Source organism: Cheilinus undulatus, linkage group 17, assembly GCF_018320785.1.
Source record: "Cheilinus undulatus linkage group 17, ASM1832078v1, whole genome shotgun sequence".
Lineage (NCBI taxonomy): Eukaryota > Metazoa > Chordata > Actinopteri > Labriformes > Labridae > Cheilinus > Cheilinus undulatus.
Genome location: NC_054881.1, coordinates 20,804,645 through 20,823,370, shown reverse-complemented (window position 1 = coordinate 20,823,370; position 18,726 = coordinate 20,804,645). Strand labels below are relative to the sequence as shown.

Genomic DNA, 18,726 nt, shown 5'->3' with positions numbered 1-18,726 from the left:
AATACTTAAACAGTAAAATTAATCACAAGGTCAGTCTGCAAGCAGGTGTGATGTGAGCCTGATATACTCTGCACGGTGTGGCTAACATTAGCAGCTAGTTTTGCAGCTTTCGTTCCTCTTTGCAGATTTATATTGTGCTTTGATATATGGTGTCTTTTCACTTCATTTGAGTAGATAGTTACACTTGAGTTCAACCCTTGACAGCCTACATACCACTTTATTTCCATTTATCACTTAAAAGACTGTCATACTGCTCTGTTCCAATGACATGCTAACTGCTAAGCTTCTCATATTTACATCCAGTGAAGTGCCAGGGGAAAGCTCAGACAGGAAGGCAATGGCCATCAACTGAAGCTACAGCGGCTTATAGCGGCAGGAGGACATTTAAAAGAGCATTATAGACCAGGATGTCGAGCCAGTGTTTATAAAAAATTAAAGGAATTAGTTTAACCAACTTCTAAATCTTGCACCAGCTAATTCGATAAACAAATATAACTGTTTAACCCTATTTGGAGGCACAATAACAAACCAAAGCTTGATGACAAAAGGAAGGGTGCATGATTTCAAACAGGGACTTAATGCACAACTATCTCAGTTTTAAGACAAGGCAAAAAGCTTTGTTGTGTGAAGAAAGTTAAAGAAATTCAAGGATATCTTCCTGTCTGACACTCCTGGTTCCTTGTCATCTCCCTTTTTCCTTGTTATAATAATAATAACTTTATTTGTATAGCACTTTCAGAACAATGTTAGTGACCGAAAGGAAAACAGGAAATGGGGATAAAGGAAAAACGTCACGCTGCATCACTCTGCATTTTATCCCTTGCTTGTGAACATGATATCTCAAGAACACTTCAAAGGATTTTCTTGTTGAAATACTGAACACATATCCACTCTGATTCAGAACTGAACTGTTTAGTTTTCAGGAGTAAAAGGTCAAGGTCATTGGGCCAGAGGTCAATGTTAGTTAGCCTCATGTTCTTCCCTGGCTTGTAAAGCTGAATTCAGATCCCAGATTTGTCACAAGGCACATTGAAACAAGCTCGAAGGCAGATGGCCTCAAGTCCATCCTGTAGTTCCTTTCCAAGATTTCTCACCCCCGGTCTCTCATCCCTGTTTCTGATTCTATCCACTGTCTTCAATAAAGGCATGAAATAGCCCAAATATATCCTTAAAAATACATGAGTAAAAATGAACTTGCAGTGAGCTGTTCTCTGCTATGTTGTGAGAGCCTGTCGGTTTACATTGCTGCAACTCAAGGAGACGATGTGTTGCTTTCATCGCAGTTACCTTCCATGTTCCAGTCTCTACTTTTCATACCTGTCTAATAGCTGCGTGTAAATTACTGTGAATGAGGACAGTGACGGTGAGTTACGTTTAACAGCTGCAATCCTGCTTTTGTCAAAGGAACAAAAACACATAAAATAACACATAAAAAAAACAAGAGAATCCAGTTTTGGAGCCTTCTGTGAGAGCTTTAACAGAATACCCCGGGGCTTACGTTGATTTATGCTGTGAGGTTGAGGCTGGCGGTGTCCCATTTTATCTTAAATTCCTACGCTGACTATTTACAGCCATATAACTCGTGTGACCAGTGGACTTTCTCTCTGACCGCCAAGGTGCTGATTGGTTATTGAAGTAAATGACATGCCTTATGTTTTAAAACCAGTAATTGGTGACTTGGCAAATTGAATCAGGCAACAGCATCAGCTGGCCTTATTCCATCTGCATACAGCTGCATCTGTAACCTTCACCCCAGCCCTTCTTTATGACCCACCAATGTACTTTAAATGTACAGAATATAACAGCCAGGTAGTAGTCTTACTTTTAGTAACAACCTGAACCTTTCAGTGGTAAAAACAGCACTTGTTAACATATTTTTAAATGGGAGATTTACTAGAAAAGATGGACTAGCCACCATTAAAGTCTGTTTCCAGGCTGCTGGTTGAACAGTCTTAAATTTTCTTCCAACTTATCTGTCAGTAAGTCTTCAAAATATGTGAGGAAATAGGACCCATGTTTAAAATACTTGAGCTCTCCTTTAACTGTCTGTTTCCCCTGCCTTTCCTATCTGTTTGACCCCGGTGGGGCTAACCTGAGCTGGTCTGTGTTCACCTATGATGGCAGCGATGAGAGCCTCCGGGGCAGTCACCCCTCCACCTGGGGACACAGGGCTGCGGGGGCTGAGGGGGCTGATGGTGGGGGACTGCACAGCGTCGGGGGAGACCAGCCGTTCCTTCTTAGCAGCGGAGCAGGGAGAGCGGCTGCGGGTCTGGCCTTCCTTGGAGCGGGGATGGAGGCTGAGGCCTTGCAGGGAGGGGAGGGGGTTGGAGGAGAGAGCAGGAACAGCGGGGCTGCGGCTGCGACGGTGGCGATGGTGGTGGTGTTTGCCTGTTTTGGGGCTCGGGCTGCGGGAGCTCGGAGCCAGCAGGACAAGGGTGCTGTCGTCTTCTGAGCTGATGTCTGAGCTGTCAGAACGACGAGCTGTGGGACTGTGGACTGGGATCTTGATCTGGTCAGGATGGAGGTTTACAGAAAAATAAAACACCAGGGGTATCACTTTTATTTAGTACAGGAGACTGAAGACTCTAATTGTAGAAGTATTTATAGTGGAATTCTTTCCCAGTTGTTTTTCTCATATTGGAGCATAGGCATCATATTCAGAATATGTGTCTATTTCCACAAAAATATACAAATTTCATGCAGTCTTTAAAGGGAGATTACACTTGCTACTCACTGATTGTGGATTAATCCCTATAGTGCCAGAGGTGAGAAAGAGAGATTGCATCAGCATTCCTGACACCTTTCCAGAGATGATTTTCTGAGGTTTACTGGTTGCCCTAGGGTGAAGTTGGTTGCTGCTGGAGGCATCTGCACAGCCTTTTGTTGTTTCCAAGTGTTTCATCTGAGGATAGCTTTTCTAACCTGGCACGCCAGATGGATGTTTTTCACACAACCATCTGGGAAATCTTCAATACTGGGTGGGAATAGTGGGAATTTTAGACACCTCACAATTTGATTCAATTATGATTTATAGGGCTACGATTTGATTCTTAATCAATTATTGATGCATTTTGATGCACTTGGGTGTTTTCTATATTTCTGTTCTCACTGTGTCAAACATAAAACATTACATTTGTGTTTAGAAAAAAAGGACTAAATTGATTTTCCACTATCCTCTAATGGAAGATATTTGTAAACTGAAAATTTACAAGTGCACTGAACCACATGTAGCAGCATGCTTTCTTTGTAACATATCTGAACTTACAAACATAAAAATGTCCTTTTTCACAGATGAACAACTAGTAATCTAAATCTTGCTGTTATTCGCTGCATTTCAGAGTTCCAGCTTTTTGTCCCTGCTATTACTGTATTAAACATTCAAATTATTATTGATTACTGGACATTTATAAATCAATTCAGAATCTTCAACCTCAACATCACGATGCATCTAAGAATTGATTTTTCTCCCACCTCTAGTGCCAAATTCCTTTCATTCCTTGAATTAATTTAACTGAACTCTAGGGGATTTTCAGTGCCTTAGAAATCTCTGAGTTGCTTGGAGTGTTCTTTTGTCTTCATAGTGTAATGGTAGCCAAGAACACTGATTAACCAGTGATTGGACCTTCCAGACACAGGTATCTTTATACTACAATCACTTGAGAAACATTCACTACACTCAGGGGATCCCTGTTTCACTAATTGTGATACTGCTAGCACCAGTTGACTTGACCTCTGCTGAATTAGGTCAGTCACTTAAAAGGGGATGAATATTTATGCAATCACCTAATTTACTTTACAGGCTTTTTTGTTGACATTACTTTGTATAAACCAGTTTTTACTTTGACATTAAACAGCTTTTTGTGTTTTTTTTATCTGTCAAATTATATTGACCATGATTGATTTATTAAATGAATAAAAGTAGGCTTTCCCTCAGCTCGACCTCTTTGTCTGTTTCTTGGTTGCTCCAAAGCTGCATTTTTAAATGGGAGATCACCACAGATTGCTTTTAGAAACCCTCTTTGGTAACCACATGGGTGATATAAAGTTATAAAAATCTTTACAATTCAGTGTCTGAGAATATTTGACACATAGCAGATCAGTAAAATGTTCCTCAATCCACCGACTAATTCATTAATCCCCTTGTAATTTAATATCTAAGTACTATAATCCAGATTAAGTAGGTGCCATTTCCACAGTTTTACACTCTGCCTGCCCTGCAGACAGCCTCGAACTCAACCCCATGAAATTACTTTGTGATGAACTGGAACACTGAGCGCGAGTCAGCCGACATCAGTGACCGACTTCACTAATGCCAAATCTTGTGAAAACTTTTCTAGGATAGAGAACGTTGTTGCGACAGCATTATAATGATCATATGCTTAAGAAGATATTAAACAGACACATAAAGTTTAGGTTTCTAAATCCCGGCCATATGCCGTGATGAGTGTGCAATAAGGAGCAGTGGGATGCTTTTCTCACCTGAATTGGTGTTGACAATCCAACAATACTGTTCATATTGTTACTGTAATAACCCAGCATGTATTCACAGTCATCTCTTGGAAGATCCTCCTCTGAAAATGTCACCTGTTTAAGAGAGAAACTTGAATAAATTAACGCGTTGAAACAAAATGAGTTTGCTGAATTTCAATATCTGACTCACTTGTGTTGCGTGCTCTCCCTTTGCCCAAATGTACGCCTGATAATCTTTGTGATGTCTGAATCCCACCTGTGAGAGAGCAACCACGGCATCAAACACAGATGCATGCTTATTCCTAGGCTTTTGTGCAATAAATAATCCCAGCATTACCTTGTATATTGCCACCCAGTCCCATGAGCTGCGCTGGTATGTTGATGCAACAGTGAATCTGACTGCAGCGTCTGAGACTTTACACCACTCCTTGTTTACATGCAGCTCCACCAGAGGAACCTCCACCTTGAATGGGAACTGGAACAGAGGGCGTAGATTATTCCCCATTTTTGGAGCATAAAAGCAGATTGTCCATATTTGGAGGGAACCCACAAGACTTGACGAATTTAGTAGTCAGTAGAGCAAGTTTGGTATTTTCAGCAGTATGAAGACTGTTAAAAGTAAGTTTCAGTTTCTCTAGCAGAGAAATTTAACATGACATCATCTACATAAAGATGGATCTTAATATCTTTTACAGGGGAAAGCTTTGAATAGCCACACCCTAGTTGTCTGAGCACCTACACAGAGGTTTGATAAGATTGCAATTACATATATGGGGGGCACAGATGGTGTCGTAATTGGGTCACACCCCACGTCCTGAGGCTGTTTTTTTGGGTAGGCAGCCCAGGATTTAAATCTGATCTGTAGCTCCTTTCCTGCATGTCATTTCCCACTCTCTTTCCCTTATTTCCTACACTACATCCATTGCCCTGTCTTCCCAAAATGAAGGAAAAAAGCCCTCCAAAAAGATCGAATTAACAGTAAAACCCAAAATTACAGTTTTTGCTTTAAAAAATCTGATTTTTTCAGTCTGTTAAATATTTAATATCTGGCACTGATATTTTTTATTAGTAAATGATCTGATATCAGATAATCTGGTTGATTTACTTTGTCATTCTGTTACCTAGCTGTTTCATAATGTCTGAACTGCACTGTCGAGAAAGCAGACAACAGTGGGCCACAGGAACCATTTAGTTCCTTGAAGAAAAGTTCCTGCAACAAAAAGTTCCTGTTACTTTTGGTGAAAAAGCACCTATAGATTGTAAATTAAATGGGCCCAGAACTGATCCTTGTAGGATGCCTTTAGTTAATGATTACAATTTAGATTGAATGTTAGATTGAAATCTCACATGCAGTGAAAACAGTGCAGAAACAGGCTTGTGGTCACTGATGGTGAAACCCATGTGGCTTCGGTACGCATGCTGAGTCACTTTAGTGGCCCCGCCCAACCAAGAGGTCAAACCCCGCTGAAGTGCTGCATTATGGGTAGGTACTGGAGAGCCCGTTCGACGGTGGCGCCAAAGGATGCGATCTGTCCAGGCTGGTTTCCTCTTTTTAGCACTGATAGAAAAGAAGAAAACAGAGACAGACTGTCACAGGACCATGAAGCCTGATAGGGTACGTTTGTGATGGAGGTTTCTGGACTAACCTGGTGTCGTATGTATGAGTGCCAACATCAAACTTATAGGTGGGTGGGAATTTGAGTGGCCCTTCTATGAAGCCCTCCAGGATGGACTCTGTGTTTTTAGCCATGTTGAGCTGTAAAGACAAAAGATGGGAGAAATAGAACAGGTAAAAGAGGGTGAATCATTTAACTAATAAGTTCTTTGATGCCAGGCATTGAGAGCTATCCTAACCCTCTCAGTGATAAACTACATAAGCTCAAAATTGACTGAAATACTAAAACAGGGCTGGTCATGACTGGATGAATGTGATTCACCCTGTCAGAAGGTCACGCTGTGTCACAGTGCCCTCTGCTGCTTGTGGTTGGTGATGTATAGACAAACAGGTGTTGTAAAACCTTCCAGAACATTCCAGGTGTTTCAACAACAAGGTGCCTCACCTGATCTCGCTCCCACAGAAGAGGCAGCTTATTGCTGTCGATGGCACATTTCACTACATGGATGTCGTAGTCTTCAATTCGGAAGTTTAGATCACCGAACCAAAACACGACACTGGGGAAGGAGAAACAAAGGCAGTATGCTGCTTCAGCAAATGTGCTATCTTGTACTCAAGACATATTAAAGATCAAATTATTTAAAATGGAGAGAAATGATCTCTAGTGGACAGCAGAATAAGATTAAACACAAGATTCTCTTTAATTGTCATTGTTGAGCTCTCCTTAATAGACCACTTTTGAAATTAATGAATTACTGAGGATCTAATACATTTTTTATTAGTTTTCAACCCCCTTTATCAAAAACAGTTTGGACATTTTGTAAATGTGAATAAAAACAGAATACAGGGCTTTACAAATCCTTTTCAACATATAATCAGTTGAAAACAGCACAAGGACAAGATTTAATGTTCAAATGGTATTGTTTTTCAGGAAAAATACACACATTCTGCAAAACGTTCCAACATGTCAGAGCAGGAGCAAGAAAAGACTGGGAAAATTAAGGAATACTCCAGAAACAGCCGGAACATTCCGCAGGTGAGTAGGTTAATTGGTAACAGGTGAGAGTGCCATAATTGGGTATGAAAGGAGCACTCCTAGAAGGCTCAGCCATTCACTAGCAACATTGGTCTGAGGTCCTCCCCTTTATGAAAGACTGCATTGGCAAATAGTTCAGTAGTTAATAATCAGTGTTCATCAGTGTGCAAAAGCAAATTACCAGAGTATCACCAGCTACAGTCTATAATATCATCAGAAGTTTCAAAGAATCTGAGGAAATCTCTGCACATAACAGGCAAGGCTGGAAATAAACACTCCTGTGACCTTCAACCCCTTAGGTGGCCCTGTGTTAAAAACTGGAATGTAGGCTCAGACACACTTCAGAAAACACAGTACATCACTGGCTCTGCAAATGTAAGTTAAGACTCTACCATGCAATGTGAAGGCCATAAATCAACAACATCCAGAAACATGACAGTCTTCTCTGGGCCTGAGCTAGTCTGAGATGAACTGACCTAATGTAGAAAGTGTGCTGAGGTCTGATGAGTCCACGTTTCAAATTAATTTAGAAAATAATGGCTGTTGGGCCCTCCAGGCTAAAGAAGGACCATCCTGATTGTAATTAATGCCTAAATCTTAAGCCAGCATCTGTGAGTTGTTTGTAACCTTTATAGTTTCAGTCGACGAAAACTAGAAAACACTTCAGTTCCATTTTGGTCCATAAAAACTTTTCTTTTGGTCTTTACTTTTAGTCACATCTCTCTACAGCTGAAAGGTAGAAGAGCTTTTACCCACAGTGGAGAAATATCGAGGATTTTGAATGTCTGATGAAAACTAAATTACATTTATTCTCCTCTTTGTCTCTTTGATGAAAACTGAACTAATCTTAGTCACAGTTTTAGTCAACAAAGATCCTTTCTAGCTTAGTCTTTCTCCTAGAAGAAAGGTCAAAAAAAATTTTAAGTTATAGTTTTGGTTGACAAAGTTAACACTGTTTCAGGGATGTCCCTGCAGTTTCAGCGAGTTACGACAGCATGGCTTCACAGTAAAAGGGTGTGGATACCAGACTGGCCTGCATGCAGTCCAGACTTTTCTCCCTTTGAAAATGTATAGCTAGATTTGAGTAACTGAAAATTTACATCAAGCAAGAATGGTAAAGAATTTCTCTGTCAGCACTTCAATAATCAGTATCTTCATTCCCCTGATGCTTACAGAGTGTTGTTGGAAGAAAAGGTGATGTAACACAGTAGTAATGACCTGACATCCCAGATAGACTGTTTCATATCTCCATTGCATGGATATATTTCACATTCATCTGGGTAAGCTCCCATAGAAAGTGTTTGGGAAGGGCAGGACTTTTGAAAAAATTCTAGGAAGGTGCTTGAAGGAACATTCTGTCTGTCACATTCATGATGAGCCAATCAGAGAGAGAAAACAAAATGTGGTTGTACACATGTGCTTACTCCAGAGCTGACAGGCTACCGATGCCACGGATGTTAATGGTGGTGCACCTCAGTGAAAAAAAGTGTATGCCAAGGCCAGTCGGTAGATGGGTGAAAACATCTTCCCTGCCAAAACAAGCTTTCAGTGACTCTTAGTACTTGTTTTAAAAAAATGTGGTCCAGTTCCGATTAAATTACCACTCTCCTACAGCTGCATCTGAGTTAATACTCCTGCTGCAACAGCCACTGGATAAACCGTGTTCGGTGCGAGACAAACGGTGTAGATTAGAGCTTTTTAAAATGGATTTCCTGATGACAGACATTGGAGTAATGCTCTTTCCCAACTTTTTGGAACATGTTGCAGAAATCAAATTCATGATATGTATTTATATCTAGAAAAGCTATACAGTTTGTTAATTTGAACACTTAATATCTTGTCTTGTGCTGTATTCAACTAAATATAGGTTGAAATATGTGTGCAAACCACTGCATTGTTTCAATTCACATTTTACGCAATGTCCCGTTATTTTTGGGAATTTTGGTTTGTATTTTCATCATACTTTGTGACGTCCGAAATACTTTGGAAGTAGAGAGTGTGATATTTATACATTACTATGGCTGCTAAATCAAATGGTGATTTTTTTAATGGTGGTCATCTTCAGCTCATATGTTTAAGGTGATGTCACGCACTCGTGGTCCAGTACACCTGTTGCCGTCCCTCCTTCAAACTGCTGCTGCTGCAGGATGCTCTCAAAGTCCTCCATCCTCTGCTCCAGGTTCCTCATGTGAGCCGGCAGGTGACAGTTAAGGAAGCACACTGGGTGGCCGAACATCGTCATCCTTGCACTGACGCCACCTTTATTCCCCTTGGGACAAGAAAAAACAGGAAAAGAGAGAGAATAAGGAGAGGAATGGGTATGAACGTAAGAAAAAACATAAAACAGGAGCATCATGTATGAAATATATCTGTGTTCAGGGACAAAGTCGGGGTGTTCTTTGCCCCTGAGTCACAGAAACAGAAAGTCAGACAGCCTGCTGCTGCACTGACCTCAAAGAGAAGGAGACTGCACCAGCAGCAGCCAGGGGTGATGCTGACATCAACACGCACGGGAAGGTCATGCGCTGACATATGCGGCCACACATACATAGCACCTTTCATCTCCCCTACCCTACTGACACAAACCCACCACTAAATTTGCGACGTAATAAATCTCAGAGCTGAATTCTGAGCACAGCTTTTCAATGCTTGGCACGTACCCAATATCCTCCGAGTCCTGTGCGTGTGCTCTGTGTCTGCACACCTCTCAGGAATGGAAGATGGCAGAATTTAGAGAAAACCAGCAGCAGCACGCCCTGCATACGCTGGGATGCCACCTGAACAGATGAGGCGGATAAAAGATGCATTATCTATAAGACAAACCTATTTGAGCTTAAATAAAGACAGAAGCACCTGACTGACCAGAACGTATCCAAAAGGACTGAGCGTGTCCATGCAAAGCTCACTCCACTGGTCAGAAAACAGCACGTCCTTCAGCCGCTTGTTTATCATGGAGTTGACTTCTTGGAGTCTGTGTGGTGCCAGAAAAGTAGAGAAACATCATTAACAAGACAGCATGAAGCTCTGATAAAAAGGACAGTGATTGCTAACAGAGGCAGACGGATCAAAACCGTCACAGATGACTGAGTGGGCACTCACTGCTGTCTCTCTCTGGCACTGCTGAGCATGGGAGAATAGTTGCTTACCCGATGATAAACATGTCAACGCTCCCATCAGAAACATTTGGTCCAAACAGAGCGGTGATGTCATCTGGCGGGACAGCCGATCCCACGTTCCACGTGACGATGTACACCCTTTGAGAGGAGAGAAACGTGGAAATGCTGCATTAGATATAAGTCCTATACAAACTATGGGATGATAGAGGACGTAATCTGTGCTGTAATCCTCCGGGAAATAGCTTTCATCACTGCTGCTGGATATAGAAAAAAAAGGATAAGTACAATTAAGCACCTCTTTGTACCTCCATGATGACTAAGGTGTGTGAGTCTGAGTGTTAATGTGTGTGACAGTGTGAGGAGAAAAAGGTATGAGAGAAACCATCCTTTGAAACTAAACTCACAGCCAAACGCTTTCATAACAAGAGAAACAACACCACAATAATTCCTCAAAAAGAGCAGATGAGAAATAAAGTCACTGACAGCTATCAGTTTTGGGACCCAAGCAAACCATGGCAAGAGCCATTAGCCACAAATGGAGAAAACTTGGAACAGTGGTGGATCTTGCAGTTGTTGCCAGCTGTTGCCACCAAGGGTGGCACAACTAGATATTAGGTTTAGGGGGCAATTACTGTTTGACATGGGGCCAGGTAGGTTAGGATGGCTTTTTCCCCTTAATACATTACAATACAGCTTCTAAGTGCTGGCTGGTACACACTGATGGGCCCCAGAGGTGCTGTAGGTAGGCTTCATGAAATTATTTAAAATGACTAAAACTCTAAAATTTAAAGAAAAAAGAAAAAATCAAATCCCTTTTTAAATTATGAAATTATTTGAACTCTCAGAAGTAACAAAACAAAGCCAGGAGTTTGAACTCATGTCACCTTTGTCACAGTTTACCTGGTGTTGGAATAACTGGTGACACTTTGTTAAACATTCCACTATGCCACTCACTTCCTGATTTTAGGAATCTATCAGTGCCTTCTGAGACATTAATGTTACTAGTGAAGAGTCACAATGTGTGTTAACAGAGAAGAATATTAAACAGGTGACTACAGACGCCTGATTAAAACAAACCAACCTACCTACTTACCAACGTTCCTACAGACCAACCTACCTCATACCTCCCTTCCTTCCTTCCTACCTACCTACCTTCCTACCTACCTACCAACCAACCTACCTTCTACCTACCAACCAACCTACCTTCTACCTACCAACCAACCTACCTCCTACCTACCTACCTTCCAACCTTCCTACCTACCTACCTACCTTCCTTCCAACCCACCCACCTACCTACCTACCAACCAACCTACCTTCCTACCTACCTACCTACCTTCCAACTTCCCTCCCTCCCTACCTACCTCCCTTACAACCTACCTACCTCCCTTCCTCCCTAACTTCCTACCTACCTACATACCGATCTCCCTATCTACCTATCTACATGTTTCATTTTCATTTTTTTCAATCAAACAATAAAAAATTCATGTTGATTTTTGACAGCAATGAATCATTTTTGTCTTTGGTGTAGGTCACGGGGTGTTGAGCTTTTATTAGACACAAGCAGGATGCCTTGGAGGAAAAAAGGTTAGAAATTACTGATCTACATAACATAAAAAGATATGCATCTGTTACTGTGACCTGCAGTAGTCACCTCCATCTAAATCCCTCTTGCCATGTTTCCTCTTTCATTAAAACACATTTTCCATCATTTAAATCTTACAGCAGCTGATAATATTAGGACTCTGAGACTTCTGCCACTAAAACGCAGCTGTGTTGCTCGGTCGCGTTCATAAAGCTCTCAGAGAATATTGCAGCTTTGATTCATGAGACATGCTCTGGTAAACATCAGCTTTCTTGCAGCCACTGACTGAGGGCGGCGTCTGTGGCTGTATTAGGCCTAACAAAGAACAACACTGACAGCGGTGAAAACAGAATCCCTCTGGAAATGACAAAAACAAGGATGAAATGTTTAATAAAGGTATGATTATCTCACCTGAAGTCATTGTTCTCTCCTCCTGTCTTCTCCCCCTGTGTTTGGCTCTGTGTGGTGCTCCCAGGTGAGGAGATCTTCTGCGGCTGAGGGATGGGGACAGGTTTAGGGCTGAGGCTGGAGTTAGGGCTCAGGTAAGGCTGGCTGCTGTAGGACTGAGGGCTGTGGGGACTCTGAGGGCTGTGAACAGGTAAAGAAGACTCTGTTGGGGAATGCTGCGGCACGTTTGCACTCTGAGGTCCAGGGATACAAAGTGGAATCAGATCAATATCCTTGGAAGGGTCCGTTAAGATTCTGGGCGTCTTTGGAGCAGGTTTAGTCCCAAGAGCTGTCGGTCTAGGCCGGCTTATGCTTGACAGCGGCACTGGATTGGACCCAGATTTTGGCTGCCCTGACTGCATTTGGTCCGTCACTTTAATGGGTGCTATTGTGGCTTGGGTGGGGCTCAATCCAGGCTGCTTTTTTAGAACCTCAGGTGGGACGATTTTTAGCGGTGGGGGTAAACTTGGTGCAGGTCCAATCACAGCACAGGGGCCAGGCTGTAATTTTGGCCCACATGGGTCAGCATTGATTTGTCGCTGCTGCATGCTATCCATCAACCTAAAGCAGGAAGAACAAAAGAACAAGGCTATTCACAAGAGGGTTGTCACAACTCAAGGTTCAGGGTTCAAGGTTGCCTTTATTATCCCTGGAAAGGGCAATTTGCTTGGCAGTCAGCAGTAAAACATGCATCTTTCACACCATTTATAGAATATTCATCAGACCATCAATAAACACAGAAAAACATTTAAAAAGATTTGAAAGAATGATGAAAGAGTCTCTATATTTATTGGTCACTAGTAAATCACAGGTCTGACATTTAGAGACAAACAAGCAGCTACGCTAATGCCCACACCTACAGGCCATTAACAGTCTTTAATTAATCTAACGAGCATGTTTTTGGACTGTGGGAGGAAGCCAGAGTGACTGGAAAGAACCCACACAAGCACAGTCAGGGAGATCATGCAAACTCCACATAGCAAGGTCATTTTCAAACAGGATTTGATCCAAGAAAAGAATTTTCGCATCATGAAACAAAGTATTGTTTTACAGTTTAGGAAATACACCTTACGGAGTGCAGAGTCCTCAGTTCAATCCAAGATGTAAACTGCAAAGGGTGGCATGCTGAGCAGAAGGGCTGGTCCCTTCTCCACCTTGGAATATCTAGTGGTGCCCAAGTTTAGGAGATTAAACTCACAACTGATGGCAGAGAATGACTGTGGTCCAAGTGAGCAGCACAAATATAAGGACAGCAGGCATTCATGGTTTCAAAAAATAATTTCAGACTTTGATTCATCTGACCACAGAACAGTTTTCCATTTTACCTCAGTCCATTTTAAAGGAGCTTTGGCCCTGAAAAGACAGCAGCGTTTCTGGATTGTATTCACATATACCTTCTTCTCTGCATGATACAGCTTCAACTTGTATTTGCTGATGGCATGGTGAACTGTGCTGTCAGACAATGATTTCTGGAAACGTTCCTGAGCCCATGCAGTGATTTCCAGAACAGAATCATGCCTGTCTTTAATGCACCGCCACCTGAGGAAAGATCATGAACATCCAATACTGACCTTCAGCCCCTTGCCCAGAGATTTCTCCAGATTTTTTGGATGATATTATGTACTGTAGATATTGGGATACTTGAAGGCTTTACATCAAGGAACATTTTCCTGAAATTGTTGCACATTTTTTAGATGTCGTTTTTTTTGCAGATTAGTGAAATTCTGTCCATCTTTACTTCTGAGAGACTCTGCCTCTCTAAAATGCTCCTGTCATGTTTCTGACCTGTTGCCAGTCAACCTAATTAGTTGCAGAATGCTCCTCCAGCTAGTTTTTATTCAGCCTTTTATTGCCCTGTCCCTACTTTTTTGAGACATGTTGCTGCTATCAAATTCAAAATGAGCTATTATTTTTTCATGAAATGGTCAAATGTCTTAGTTTTAACATCTGATATGTTTTTTATATTCTGTTGTGAATAAAATATGGGTTTATGAGATTGGTCCTGTTTTGTGGTTGTAGTTAAGGCTGCACGTCCAGTGCATACATGCAGCCATGTATTTTATGTCACATAGTTCATTTATGATAATGAACTTTGGTTGTTTTCCCACAGTCTTGACTTCATTGTCTTGTTATCTTGGGCCAACAACACTGGCTCTCATATGATACTAATTTACAACTCCATCAAAATCATGAGCTGGGAAATAAAATGTACGGACACACTGTTTCTTCAGGCTTCTGTTGTTATGAACTAACAAATGTCTTTATGATGCTACTGCCTGTACTGGCAGGGCAAATTCTACCCCTACTTCATCATTTGTTTTGTGTTTGTCATACAATTTATAGACAAAAGTATTTGGCCACACCTGTTGAATTCAAGTGTTTCAATCAGACCTGTTGCCACAGGTGTATTAAATCAAGCACCCAGCCATGCAGTCTCCATGCAGCACTGGGATTGATGCCACCTTTGCAATAAGACGTTTCTTGAAATTCCATCCTTGCTGAATATCCCACAGTCAACTGTAAGTGATACAATTAGAAAGTGGAAGCGTTTAGGAACAACAGCAACTCAGCCACAAAGCGAAAGACCACGTAAAATCTACAACTACTAAGGTGCATGGTGTGTCAAAGTCGCCAGCGCTCTACTGATTCCATTGTTGAAAAGTTCTGCTGGTATTAATGTGAGCGCAAAACTGCAGCGGGAAGCCCAATGACAAGGGTCAGATGGAGTGGTGTAGAGCACACTGACGCTGGAGCAGTGGAAACGTGTTCTGTGGAGTGATACTTCAAGCATACAAAGACATTTTGGACAATGCTACGCTTCCAACTTTATGGCAACAGTTTCAGGGCGGCTCTTTTCTATTCCAACATAACTGTGTTACAGTGCACAAAGCAAGGACTATAAAGACATGGTTTGATGAGTTCAGTGTAGAAGAACTCAACTCCATTGAGCCCCTTTGGAATTAACTGGAACAAGTTAGTCAGTGCCTGACCTCATGAATGCTCCACAGAATAAATGGGCACAAATTCCAGGAAGAGAGGAGGCAGTTATGGCGGCAAAAGGGGGCAGCCCCATATTAAAGTACATTTATTTGGACACAATGTCATTAAGGCCCCTGTAGGTGTAAAGGTGAGGCAGCATAATGCTTTTGTCAGCATAGTGTAGTTGATATAATGCTAATAATTTGAATCTGCAGTGTTGCTAGATGGTAAAGCTGTCAGATTAATATTCCACTGTCTTCCTGTAGAATATGTTATCAGGGAGCATTAAAGAGAATACTTCAGCACATTAAAAATGGACGTTATTACAGAGCTGGAGTTTTTATCCTCCAGCTGTGCGTTGAAGAACTAACTTTGGGCCTCTCGCCCTGGATCATATTCTTGTTGCCTAGCAACATTAATTAGCCCCTGACCCTCTTACAAAGCAAAAGAGAATACTGTTGGTGTTCATTATGGGATGGTATCAGCACCTCAAGTCTCACCAGTGAAAGCATTTCCTCCTGCTGAGAAACCAGAGGACGATGGAGCACATCAGACAATGTCAACAGATACTGTAGGTCACTAGGAAAAACACGGCCTCCTTCCTTATTGTTTACCTGCCCTCCCACACAGAAATTATACACCTCATTTAATCATTCATGATATGTAAATCAGGATCTCTTCCATGAGACTACAGTAGTAACCTGACAAACAAAGCTCCAGAGAGAAGGAGTTCAGACAGGGCTGGATTGAATCAACTTCAAAAGTGAGAGAGCAACTTTCAGAGATTAAATAACAAAAAAACAGGCCCTTGTTTTTTAGATTTCACAGTCCATGAGTCTGCTAGTGTGAATGACAGCTCCCTCTTCTACAGAGGTGCCAGCCTGATCTCATTTAAAACACCAGGAAGCACATCTTCACAAACAAAATCAACACAAACATGCAGCTGCAGAAGCATCCTTGCCTCGCTGACCTCCTGAAAAGATTCATCTTACCTTGTGCGCGTTTTTGTGATTCCAAGGTGAACCGTAAAGGTGATCTTATAAATTCCAAAGGAGGAAGAGCACCAGTCTCCCTCTGCACGTCAATCAGCGCCGCTGGAATGTCACATAAAGTCGAAGATGGATTTAATGACCGGATTCAGAGACCCAGCAGCTGCACCCTGCAGGTCGGATGAAAGCCGTCGGTACCGGGGACCGCGGACGTCTCCGTCACGGTGCAGACCGCGCTGTCTGCAGCCCTGTCAGGACAGGAGGCGGTCACGCGTGATGTGTCCGGACTCGTGCATGCTGATATCAACACAGCAGCTGATTTTTTTTTTTTTTTAAATGTATCTTTTACCTCCTCCTACTGATGACTGTCCACAGCGAAGAGCAGTTTGTCCGGAGCTGCTGTGCGCCTTACAGTCAGCATCCCGGCTGCACCTCCTGCACACCGGCTGTACTCACACCCATCACGCGCGCGTTCTCAGTGCACCTTTTTCTCTCTCTCTCTGAGCACTCTGGGTAAAACACATGGTCACCTGAGGGGCGGGTTTAACAGGAAAGACAAAACAAAAAAAAATCAGCTGTCCGAGCGCAGAAATAACTGAGCATCTGTCCGTTCAGTGACGTATTCATCTGGGATTAGTGCGTCATTATGGGTCAGCATGTCATGAATGACATTTTAATCTAGCTCAAACAGATAGCCTTTTGCAATATTTAATAGACTAGATGTTTGATATCTGACACATAATCACCCCTCAGTGCAGCCATTAAATCTACTCTGCCACTGACCACTAATGATTCCACATGTTTTTGATAACGTTTAAAGATGGATATGTTTCATTATTAAAGCTCCTGTGATGAAGTTTGAAAGCTGTGCAGAAGTTGGCTGTATGTCGTATGTCATTGCTGTAATGTATTGAGCAGTGGTGTGCACGGGACAGGGGGTGGGGGGGCAGTCGCCCCCCCTCGTGGCCCAATTGTTGAAAAACAGGAGCTAAAGTGCCCTCTTGGGAGCCAAAATACGTGTTAAAGTGCCCTCTTGGTTGGCAAAATGCGTGCTAAAGTGTCCTCTTTGGAGTCAAAACACATGCTAAAGTGTCCTCTTTGGAGCCAAAACACATGCTAAAGTGCCCTCTTGGGAGCCAAAATACGTGTTAAAGTGCCCTCTTGGTTGGCAAAATGCGTGCTAAAGTGTCCTCTTTGGAGCCAAAACACATGCTAAAGTGTCCTCTTTGGAGCCAAAACACATGCTAAAGTGCCCTCTTGGGAGGCAAAATGCGTGTTAAAGTGTCCTCTTTGGAGTCAAAACACATGCTAAAGTGTCCTCTTTGGAGTCAAAACACATGCTAAAGTGTCCTCTTGGGAGCCAAAATACGTGCTAAAGTGCCCTCTTGGTTGGCAAAATGCGTGTTAAAGTGTCCTCTTTGGAGTCAAAACACATGCTAAAGTGTCCTCTTGGGAGCCAAAATGCGTGCTAAAGTGCCCTCTTGGTTGGCAAAACACACTAAACTGCCCCCTTGGCTGGTTAAAACATGATGAACCGCCACTTGGGGGGCAAAAAGGTGTGTTTCAGTTCCCTCCTCATTGGCAAAACACATCAAACTGCTCCCTTGGGTGAAGAAAACACACTAAACTCCAGAGGACCATTAGGACCAAGAGTACTATGAAACATTACTGTTGCAATGACTTTTATGTTGGGCCCGTTTTTGATCTATATTGAGCTAAAACTATATCTCACAGAACCAGTTTGGATTATCTGGTGCTAATATGGTGTTAAAATGCACTAGAATACAGGAAATGGCATCTACTTAATTGAAAATGTTCTGTGGGAAGACCCCCAGACCCCCTAGGGATTTATTTATTTATTTCTGTATGTTCTTCACAGTCCAACATTGAATCTACACAGTTCTTGTGGATGCTGATCCTAGCTACAAACTAACCTGAGTGGTCTGTCTAGTTAGTCTGTTTTAAGGCTATATAATGTGCCATTTGTATAACATATAAACATGTCTAAAGTGGCCTCTTCAGTGGCGAGAACGCGCTGTATGTGCCCTTTTTTTCTTTTCGCCCCTGCCCTTGAAAAAGTCTGTGCACACTCTGGTATTGAGATGAAAAATCTGTTTAACATGAAACTCACAATGAATCTTTGGCATGAAGGAGGGCTCTTCCGCTGTTAGCTTCTTCGTCAGCCTATATATAATTAATCAATCTCAGCTCTAATGGTCCTGTTTTGTTTTATAGTTCAAACAGAGGCAGTGTTTCTCATTTCAGTCTGTTTCATCACCCTTTAAAAAAAATCTTCAAAGAAGCTTTAAAGGGAATTTTTCCCCTATACACTTTTGTGCAATCACTTCTATTCAGCCATGTTAACAGAATATCATTTAAAGTTTTTTATTTCATCCTCAAAAATTTGGCTTCAATGTAAAATGGAAAAAGGGTTTCTACATTTGTAAACTTATACTATGTACAGGCGCTGTCTTTTTCTGTCAACGCGATTT

General features: G+C 42.0%; 1 protein-coding gene across 1 annotated transcript; it reads right to left on the bottom strand.

Moving 5' to 3' along the window:
* Positions 1-2,038: 2,038 nt before the first annotated feature.
* LOC121525512 (inositol polyphosphate 5-phosphatase K) lies at positions 2,039-16,279 on the bottom strand. The gene is made up of 13 exons (XM_041811547.1): positions 16,238-16,279; positions 12,231-12,827; positions 10,268-10,375; positions 9,984-10,092; positions 9,782-9,898; positions 9,215-9,390; positions 6,531-6,642; positions 6,117-6,226; positions 5,818-6,028; positions 4,808-4,945; positions 4,661-4,726; positions 4,480-4,584; positions 2,039-2,509 (listed from the first exon to the last, which is right to left on the bottom strand). The coding sequence occupies exons 2-13, from the start codon at positions 12,821-12,823 to the stop codon at positions 2,039-2,041; spliced, it is 2,316 nt and encodes a 771-aa protein (XP_041667481.1). The 5' UTR covers positions 12,824-12,827; positions 16,238-16,279.
* Between the last annotated feature and the right edge of the window lie 2,447 nt (positions 16,280-18,726).